This window comes from Poecilia mexicana, unplaced genomic scaffold (genome assembly GCF_051168715.1).
Source record: "Poecilia mexicana isolate PSO_F unplaced genomic scaffold, ASM5116871v1 scaffold_12, whole genome shotgun sequence".
Lineage (NCBI taxonomy): Eukaryota > Metazoa > Chordata > Actinopteri > Cyprinodontiformes > Poeciliidae > Poecilia > Poecilia mexicana.
This window is the reverse complement of record NW_028263381.1, coordinates 14,061,128-14,070,918: the sequence shown is the minus strand read 5'-3', so window position 1 is coordinate 14,070,918 and position 9,791 is coordinate 14,061,128. Positions and strand designations below refer to the sequence as shown.

Genomic DNA, 9,791 nt, shown 5'->3' with positions numbered 1-9,791 from the left:
CAAAATTACCACATTCATATAATGCATTGTAAAAATCCAGAAGTCTTACATTTTATAACATTTTCAAGTAACATAAACAAACACTGATATATTGAGCTTGGCTTTATGATCCCATGTGTTTGTATAAGTTTCAAGAACCACACTAGATTATAATAAATACATAATCTCTCAAATTTTCCATTTCAAAAAGGGAAATACTGAGAAAATTGGACAAGATGCATTTCACAGAGACACTAATAATCATATTTGCCATTGAATTTAGCAACAGAACATTAGAAATTCTAGCTGTCCTTTATTTGGAGAAATCCTCTTCTCCTAAGTTTTAAAGACTTTTTAAACAGAAGTTTTTAACAGTTTGAACTTAGAGCAGCTTTTCTTAGAAAAAGTCTGAGGCTTTCCGTCTCTTGGGAAGCTGCAGCAGATTGTCCGTGAGTGATGTGAGGTCCTGCGAGCTCGGCGTCTTAGCCTTGGTGGGCGTTGGCGTTCCTGAAGGAGTGGCTGGTCCGGCGAAGGGAGACTTGCAGGGGGTGACCCTGTGCGAGGGCGACGGCGTGTAACTTGCCCGCAGCGCTTTGTCTGTGTATTTGCTAGAAGTCCGATTTACAAGCCGCTGCAGGGCGGGCGTCAGGGCCGGGCTCAGACCTTTAGGCGTAAGACTGCAACGTAGAAAAAGTGTGCTCTTAGTTTTGAGAATTTCTCCATCTGTATATAAATCAGGAAAACATTTAACAAAGATAGTGCACTCCTTACCTTGCCAGGTTCTCTGTAACCCTTCTCAATGCCTCCTGTTTCTTTGCACGATTTTTCGCAGCAGCTTCATTTGCCATCTTTATACCCAGCCTCTCTCTTCGTCCTGGTTCGGGAATCTTTTGAATTCAACAATAAGCATCAAAATGTAGCGAGATAAATAATTAGACATTAATAATGCAGACATAAAAAAGGATATCTCGCTAACCTTGAATGATGGGCCGTGATTTCGCTCAACATACGGCGTATCTGATCCGTCCAGACGGAACGGCGTGCTCTCTATCTCTCCCCAGGTCATCAGAGGCGAATCAGCAACACCTGAAAAAGTCAAAAATGACATTTGGATGAAACTATCCACAAGAGTACCTCTCAGAAACTCAGAGCAAGCAATAAAATATGTGCCATTAAACTAAAGATCAATTTGGAACAGATGATTGAGCAAACACAAGTATGAAAGTAGGAAGTCATCAGTTTGGATAATGGATAAAATAAATAGAAAAGAGGGAACTTAAAAAGTGAATGAACCTCAAAGTAAGATGGCAGGTAACGTTTATTTTAGCAATTGATTATTCTCAGGTTTTTCATTTAAACACGTGCTTATTTTATACAATAGTAAAAATATGCAAAAAATGTAAATAATTTTTTCTAAATGAGAAAATTTAAAATGTTTTTGCATTAAAAATGCAATACGATACTTAAATAAGCACTTTCTGCTTTACTTAAGCAGGGCTGATATGTTGACTATTTTTTAGATGTAACCAATTAATAACTGGACATCAAAAGGTGCTTATCAAGAGAAATTTGCAGAATGTGAACCAGGTGAAGTTTAGGAGTTCTAGATAGAACTTTTAAAGAAAGTTTTCATCTAAAAGGGTAGATGCAAAATGTGTAATTTGTTTTAACAGTTTTGCCTAATTTCTGCTTTGAGAGTGTTATGTTTTCAGCAAATGGTATATTTTAGGGTCTGTTTACTCCAATTAACCTTTAATCAATTACCAGTAAGTTAGACAATTATTTCAATAATCGATTAATCACACTTGTTTCAGCCCTACTTCATAGGACTGAATAATTTGCAGGTTCACTCACCAGGGGCAGGTGATGGAGTCCTTTCGAAGCCATATCCATTCACTGTTGGGGGTTCATGCGGTATTAGCTCCTTCCCATCGGGGCCAACTTTACCCTGTTTGAACTGCAAAAACATGTAAAATAAACAAACAGAATCCATAAGCGACACCATTCAAATAAACATTTCTTTTGAAAAAATAAAAATTTAAGTAAAACAGTCAAGTCCTGGAAACCAAAAGAGCAGAACTCATCCCAATATAAATGTTACAATTTTTATAACTAATAATATTTAGCAACAGCTGGAGCAATATGTGATTTGCTTTTTTAAATAAAAACAATAATATTATTTTAAAAATTGGTTTTAAACTCATTTTACACAAGGTTTCTGTGCTGTGAAAACTTCACCCATTATTGTAGGTACCTGTGCATTGAGGGCCGCGGCCTGTTGAATCTGGCTTTTGTTCAGCGCTTTGCTGAACGGATCTCCAACAAACCGAGTGTTCTTGTGCACCACCTCCCTGGGCTTCTTGAAGATTGCATCATCATCTTTAACACCTAAGATAAAGGTAAAAATTACATTTAAAAAAATCATCAAACATTTTATGCCACACTTTAGAAAATGTTGTGGCTGAGTTAAAGTGAAATTGACTAATTAAAAAAAAATCAAGCAGTTTTCTCAGTTTAACATTCATACCCTCTGGATAGTACATTAAGGCATTTTTTGCTTTGTACTCCCACGTTTCCAGCCCAGCTTTGACGCATTCAAGAGCAGCTTTCTCCATTGACGGGAGGGCGAGGTTCTCCTCATGGCGCTGCAAAATAAAAGATCACAGATGATTTAAATCTTTTCCATTCTTTCTACAGTAAACCACAAATGCACCCAAAAGCAGTCATGTTTTCTTTTCTGATTTCTAATGTCCAGGAAACATCCAAATGCAGCTTCAAAGCAGCACTACGTGTCTGAGCGCACTGCAAAACCATGCAGGTGCAGCTAAATTTCTTTATTTTTTTCCTGTAGATGATTTAATTACATGGCAGCATCATAAACAGGATTAATGTCGCTTTGGAAACAAGCAACCCCTACAGGCCTCAGAGTTGTTGTGATGCAACTTTCAGCTAAAACTTGTAAGCCGACAAAAACACCTTATGCTATAATCACACTGGAGGCTGATGGCTTAATTTAAGCTGTACCCAAATAACACCTCTGAAGCTACAGTGTAAATTATCTGAGACAGTTTTAACTTAGTTTCAAGATATTGTGATTTTTCACATAGTGATGGTGCTGCTTGATGAGAGCAGTGGAGCATCAACAGAGCCTGTATTATTTGAATGAGATATGTGTTCATCTGAAACTAAGACATCAAAGAACAAGATCTAACAGAAAACGTGCCATGATAATTGCTTAAACTCATAAATATCAAAGTGTGCAGATCATCCATAATGAAAAAAAAAATCATATCTCCAGAAAAAAAACAAAAACAAAAAAAAACTCCAATTTGGGCATCTCATTAAATTACTTTGAAAATAACAGCCCAAAATCAATACCAACCTGTTTAAATTCAGCCTCTGCCTCATATAACCAGGCGTGCTTCATTTTCTCTTTGTCTTTTGCCAGATCCATTATCTGCTCGAAGGATGCATTATCTTCACTGGTGTTTTTAGCAAGAAAACGATCCAGACTGGGCAGCTCTTTTTCTTCTTTGTCATCATCCTTTTTCTCTACAGAAACGTGGTCCAACAAATGTATGGGTCAATTACTCTAGTTTACACATATATCTACTGAATTTACTTCCACATCAACAGTGTTAAACTAAACTGAGCATATTTGTCTTAACTTACCCAAAGCTGAACTTTTACTGCAGTAAGTGGAGGACGGCGATCCTGCGTGACCGACTGGTGTCTCAAAGCTGGCAGGGGTCAAATCTTGCATTTGCGAAAAAAAAAAAAAAAAGGGAATAGAAAGAAATCACTCAAAAAAATCATATAGTGTAAAATAAATACTCATTTCATTTGGAAATCTTCTACTTACAAGGTACAGAGGTTTGTGGTGTAGATTTGTTCAACGATGAGCCGTATCTAATGGATATCTCCCTCATCTTCTCGAGGTCTCCACTTTCCTCCGCTTCAAGGTATTCCTTTTGTGCTTGAAGTTTGGTGACATCTGGGAAAAAGTCCCTTTGGATAATTTTCTCCAAGCTCTGTCAAAAGCAGCCAAGTAAAGAAAGACACAAACAGTAAGAATACGTACAAAACCAAATTTAAGGCAACATAAAACAGTTCTGCAGCATTAAGCAGAAATGTACTAATTAGGTTTTTCTTGGTTCATACTGATTTCCAGTTTTCTTGGAGGTATGACCTTACAGTTCTGATTCTGGACCAACTTTGATTAAGAAGAAAACTGTCCAAATTATTTAAAAGGGGCAGTAGTTGTGAATGTAGCAGAAAATGAATTTCAAGAATCATCTCTATTTTATACATCGAAGAATCTCAAACATCTTGATTTCGTTCTAAAGTCAATCAAAATACCCTGTGGTTGATCACAAGAAAATTAGTCGAGTCTGATCTCTGCACGACTAATTGCAGAGATCGGTGGAAAAACTGAATCTGTTGCTTTATTATATTTGGAGCTGCACATGTTCTCCTGAACGAAAATCTTAAGAAAATTGTGAAATAGCTGAATGATATCAAGTAACGATTAGAACATTGTGCAAACATATCCAGTTCCTAGTTCTCATAGGTTTGTAACTTTTAAGTTTGTACGCCAAAACGTTGGAAATACGTCGACGCTTACATTGTTAATGACATGTTTACATCTTGAGATCAAGGTCGTTTCTGAATCCGTGTTTGTCTTGCGTTACTAACCTGAATATAATCCTCTTCATCGAGAACCTTTCTCTTCAGTTTTCCCTCCTCTTTATCCTCAGGCTGACACAGAGCCACGGTTGTGACCGCTGAAGGAACCAGAGTCCCGGACAAGGCTCTCCGAACACTGGCGCTACCCTCCATTGTGGATGGAGCCTGTTAGCCTTTTAGCTCAAAGGATAACGGCGACTCTATTACGATAAAAAAAATGACTTCTAAATAATACCAAAGGGCGTATTTCAGATAAAAAATAGCATATGTTTAAAATAAAGTTAAGGAAATAAATATATAAAGACTAAAAGAAGAGTCAGCCTTGCTAAGTGTAACGTTTCGTTTAACTTTTAGCCATTACGCCACAGTACGACACCACACGCAACGTAATTACGTAATGTTGTCTTCTTCTTCTTCTTTTTTTACTTCTTCTTCTACTACTACTACTACCATTATTACTAGAGTTTAATAGCGGTTGGCAACAGCAATATGGTGCATTACCGCCACCAACCAGTAAGGAGTGTAAATCAAAAAACTAAGCAAACCTTATTCCTGCCTGTATATATATTTAAAAAAATATATAAAATATTTATATATAAAGAGAAAGTCTAGCTTAGACTTCAACATTTAAAATATTTTTTCCCTCTAAATGAGATGGAGTCCACTTTAACACATTTACTATGTCTTAAAATATCTCATATTTATTTATTCCAAATTTTATCTGATTTTGTTCGTTTTCTCTTTAGCCCAGGTAAGTCTTGTTGTCTCGCTCTGGTTCAGGAGTGGCTTGATACAGGGAATGCAACAACTGTTTAAAGTTGTTTATTAGGCTTAGTAGAGTTGATCATCTGATTAACTAAGCTAATTAACTAAGCTAATGGTTTACTGTATGCAGGCCGAAAGTATTGCACTTTCATGTGGTATAACAGTTTTTTCGCTATACCTGTATGGAGGTACCTAAATCTGAAAATAAATGATGCTGAAGGTCTAGTAACTTCTGGCCTGATGTCATGATTGATAATAATAATAATAATAATAATAATAATAATAATAATAATAATAATAATAATTCCACATTCACTGAGAAAAATAAATAGTCTATCCATGTTAACCTGACAAAAAATTATATCTGGATTTGAACAAAGACACACATTTTCTTTAAGACTTTTTCTCAAAAAGTCTGTGCATTAGACTTATTGAGAAAATTACAAACAACTTTGTTCTGTTGTACGACAAAACTAGCGAGGTTATTCACAAACAATAGAGTCATGAAAGTATTTATTAGATCATAATCACATGACAAGAAGCCGTTTTACAAAACGACTTCTTATATTCTTGATATATGGATTAAATTAAATGTCAAAATATACGCAGAGACTAGCGTATATTGCTAGTCTCTGCATGCAGGTTCATTTGATCAAATTGACACAATTAGATCCATTTTGTTCATGAACTTGGCTATTTATTTGAATCATGAGCAAAAAAATATAACTTAAGGTTTCCATAAATTTCCACGTTGCTGTAAATCTATATGAAAGAAATTAGTTTTCAGTGTTTCCGACTACAAATGACAGTCTTTTCTGACGTCTCCATTTTGCTCTTCGGTTTTTAAACCAAACCTACCAGGAAGAAAAGAGACAGAAATATTATTTAATACCTCCCATTCTTCATTTGCAATATTTGGCAGGGTTGTTCATGTCCACATAATCAAAAGACAGTGAAACCTCTCCATCAAGCTTTAGCAACACATGCAGCTGCTGTCTTACTTCTACTCTTTCTTCTCTTAAGTTAGTTTGCTGTGCAAGTTTCTCTCTCGCGTTTACATCTGGGTACTGGTTCTGCAGGAACAGCTCTTCCAGTGCATCCAGCTGTTCTTCGGTGAAAATTGTACGGTGACGCCTGGTTCGCCTCTGCACCTGGCCTCCCTTAGGATGCTGCTCCTCCCTGTGAGCCTCCCCCAGCCGGCACGTCTCTGAGACCATAGCTGCGGGGTTCCATCTATACTGGCAGGCTGCAACAAGATTCACATATGTCATCAAATGAAAATGACAAATGCACTTTTCTGAAACTGAAAAGATCATTTTGAGTCATATCCACAAAAACAGGAAGCTGCTACATGGATTGTTAACTATAATTTGGAATGCCACTATAAATCAAGACAGTCACAGAAGGGTGTGTTTTCCTGACAGAGTGAGAGAAAATACTTCAGACAGACTGGCAGTGTTGTTTTGACAGTAAGGTTCTTCAGATGTGAACCACAGACTAATAATGTGAATTATGGTGAAACTTAACCAGTGTCTACAAGGCTTAAAATTACAATGCTGGTCAGAACTGGACCAGAAATGCTGACAGGATATCTGTTTTGATTTCCACTTTTTATCACATGGGGTTCATTTGACATGTGATAACGACAGGCAGACTGCATCACTGGAAAATGCTTTTAAATCTCTTACTTGGGTGCCAGTTTTTTAAGTCTTCCGACTTCCTTGTCCTCATTAAATAAATCTGCATATAAATCTTCACTAGTAACACCTGTAGCTTGAGAGTCTATATAGCTTTATGAGCTACAACCCCGCCTTTACATGGCCAAAGTGTTGCCGTCAGGGTTTCAGAACATAAAACTGAATTTCCATAGTCACTTTATGCAAAGACAGCTGATGGTTTGTTCCTACCGTCATGGATGAGATCAGAGTGCAGCATGTCAGCGCAGTGGGAGCAGAAACAGCAGCACAAGCAGGCGTGATGAACAGGCTCAGGACACACCATCTTCTCCTTCAGTCCAAGAACTCTTGTTCCACATAGTTGTTTGCCTCCAATACTGCTAGGATATTTGTTCAGAATGTTCTCAATGGTGAACGGAAACTTTTGTCTTTCCATCTTGATGTGTCCGTCCATTTGTTAAGGAAATTCCTTGAGCTCAAAAGCAGTAGTGATAACCAGATAGAGGCCTCTAACACTCTGTGATACTGCCCTCTCAGTGGCTCCTCTGCTTCTACTCCTTCTACAAGAGCAAGTCTGGCCCTTATAGGCAAAAAGAAAGAAGAAAAAAAAAAAGATGGAAGTAAAACTATAATCCCCCTGTGGACCAGACACATAAAACGGTTGAAACTTAATTCTGAGCTAATCTGGGCAGTTTTGTGAAGAGGTTAGGGAGGACGGCAGATTCGGCTAATCTCGCCTCATTCCTTTCTTCAAGCAAAATCAGATTTCACTGCATAAAATGAAAAGTGGAGAGCTCCTAAAATCCTCATTGTTGAGGTTTTAGAGAAAAGGGGATTGCTTGGTATTAGGAACCTGGACTTATAGACGGACACCTTTGGTGTGGTCTCATGCTTGTGTATGATGAATTTAAGGATTAGCCTTTGAATTAATTTCATATTGCTTCTAATGCTCAGTTTTAATGACAAACGATCTTGTATTAATTTGTAGATTTGCTCTGAAAGTTACACAAACCAACTTCTGGCTGACATTTAACCACCCATAGCAAATGAGTGGTTGAAATCTGAATAAAGATGCAACAAAGGTGCAGCTTCATGGTTGTATATCCATCAATGTGGTTTATATTCACGATCATACATCCTGTGTCTTATCTTTGTGTTGCAGTCTTTTCAGTTTGACTTCGCTGACAATGTGCACAGCGGAGGTAAAGCTATTACTGGTTAAATTCATCTCTGTCCCAGCAAATCCTGCGATTTCATACAAGGCAATATATCTTTTTTTTTTCTTTTTTTTTTTTTCTTTCAGGGAATTAACGGATTTCCACAATCTGTCTTAAGCCCCAACCTGTTATAAGGGCTTTTGAAAACAGATAACAATAAACACCATTCCCATCCTTTTCACCCGGGTTTAATAGCGTTCAGATGGCTGATGTATAGTATGCGCTGTGTGTGAGATCGTTATCTCAGGTTATTGTGGTTCTCAATGGAAGGAATTGCGCCAAAATCCTTGTAGGTCCACAGGGTTCAAAATTCATTATAGGGGATCAGAATTATAAAGGCTCGTGTTATTGTTGTTGTAAGCAATATTTGGTACATCTGGTAAAGTGAAGAGAATTATAATGGCTCAGTTGGAAATAATGTCTTCATGTTTTTTTGTTTGTTTGTTTTTTTCAGGTGCATTTGAAGAGTAAACTGACTTAGCAGCTGAACTAATTGATTTATCACAAGACAAGAATGACTTGCACCATTTGAAGCAGACAATGTTATTATGTAATGGAATGTAATGCTGCAATTTAATAACTCTTCAAACTTAAAATAGTTAGACCTTTGCTCCCGAGTGGGGAGCAAGCGCAATCGATGAACACAAAAAGCTGTAGAAAATCAATAAAAATGGAGACAACAAACAACGGCAACAGTTTATCAGATCGTTTTGTGGCTTGCCATCCTTTTAGACAGTATTAATGTATGTCTGCTGTGCAGCCATTAAAACAGCAGTCTTCCCTTTGACTGTGTAGCTCCTGGCACTATTTACCCTACATTTCTGTATTTCAGATGCGTAAAAATGCGATATGTTTGCCCTGCACAGTATGAAAATGAACTTTTCAATACAATTCTAAAATGTCATTTTACAGGCCAATGCTCTGAAACTTTGAGGCTTCTTAGTCTTGCATTCAGCAGTTGGAGCTCACTCAGGCCTGAATAATGCTAAGACAAAATAGCGTTCAAGATCACATTTGAGCCACAACACATAGTGAATTGCAGATTACTGCCAAAAATATTTGTCTTAAATATGTAAAAAGAATATGCATCACAATTTGACACAGACTAAAGAGAATTGTAACAAAGGTAAGGCCTGCATAAAACAAAGACTGGGATTCTTACTTAAAAAAAAAAAAAAAAAAAAAAAATATATATATATATATATATATATATATATATATATATATATACACACACACACACACACACACACACACACACACACACACACACGCACACACACACACACACACAATGTGTAATTGTGCATTAAGAGCATTTCAAATAGTCTGAAGCCAGAAGAATGTTAGGAAAGAATAGTTTTTTCAGCTACAGTTTTTGACCCGCAGAGTATAATCCCACTTAGAAATGAAAATTTGATTTATCACGAAAAACAATTTCCACTTTCAACATTTTATATATCTTCTA

At 36.9% G+C, this 9,791-nt stretch overlaps 2 protein-coding genes across 2 annotated transcripts; both read right to left on the bottom strand.

Annotated features, from left to right (window-relative positions):
• Positions 1-5,074, bottom strand: ess2 (ess-2 spliceosome associated protein). The gene is made up of 10 exons (XM_014997948.2): positions 4,675-5,074; positions 3,842-4,010; positions 3,652-3,735; positions 3,362-3,531; positions 2,507-2,624; positions 2,234-2,367; positions 1,834-1,936; positions 956-1,065; positions 751-866; positions 1-656 (listed from the first exon to the last, which is right to left on the bottom strand). Exons 1-10 carry the CDS (start codon positions 4,816-4,818, stop codon positions 377-379), a joined length of 1,428 nt encoding a protein of 475 aa, XP_014853434.2. The 5' UTR covers positions 4,819-5,074; the 3' UTR covers positions 1-376.
• Positions 5,075-6,131: 1,057 nt separating this feature from the next.
• LOC106924361 (retinal homeobox protein Rx1) lies at positions 6,132-9,505 on the bottom strand. The gene is made up of 3 exons (XM_014998048.2): positions 7,338-9,505; positions 6,432-6,676; positions 6,132-6,284 (listed from the first exon to the last, which is right to left on the bottom strand). The coding sequence occupies exons 1-3, from the start codon at positions 7,558-7,560 to the stop codon at positions 6,207-6,209; spliced, it is 546 nt and encodes a 181-aa protein (XP_014853534.2). The 5' UTR covers positions 7,561-9,505; the 3' UTR covers positions 6,132-6,206.
• Positions 9,506-9,791: the final 286 nt, after the last annotated feature.

Excerpts from the sequence above, each read along its gene's own strand:
- ess2 (XM_014997948.2), bottom strand. The coding sequence starts at position 4,818 with ATGGAGGGTAGCGCCAGTGTTCGGAGAGCCTTGTCCGGGACTCTGGTT. Across the intron at positions 3,736-3,841 it reads ACCACAAACCTCTGTACCTT|ATTTGACCCCTGCCAGCTTT; the intron begins GTAAGTAGAAGA and ends CGCAAATGCAAG. Across the intron at positions 3,532-3,651 it reads CAGTAAAAGTTCAGCTTTGG|AGAAAAAGGATGATGACAAA; the intron begins GTAAGTTAAGAC and ends ACGTTTCTGTAG.
- LOC106924361 (XM_014998048.2), bottom strand. The coding sequence starts at position 7,560 with ATGGACGGACACATCAAGATGGAAAGACAAAAGTTTCCGTTCACCATT. Across the intron at positions 6,677-7,337 it reads CTCTGATCTCATCCATGACG|CCTGCCAGTATAGATGGAAC; the intron begins GTAGGAACAAAC and ends ATCTTGTTGCAG. Across the intron at positions 6,285-6,431 it reads TAAGAGAAGAAAGAGTAGAA|GTTTGGTTTAAAAACCGAAG; the intron begins GTAAGACAGCAG and ends TCTTCCTGGTAG.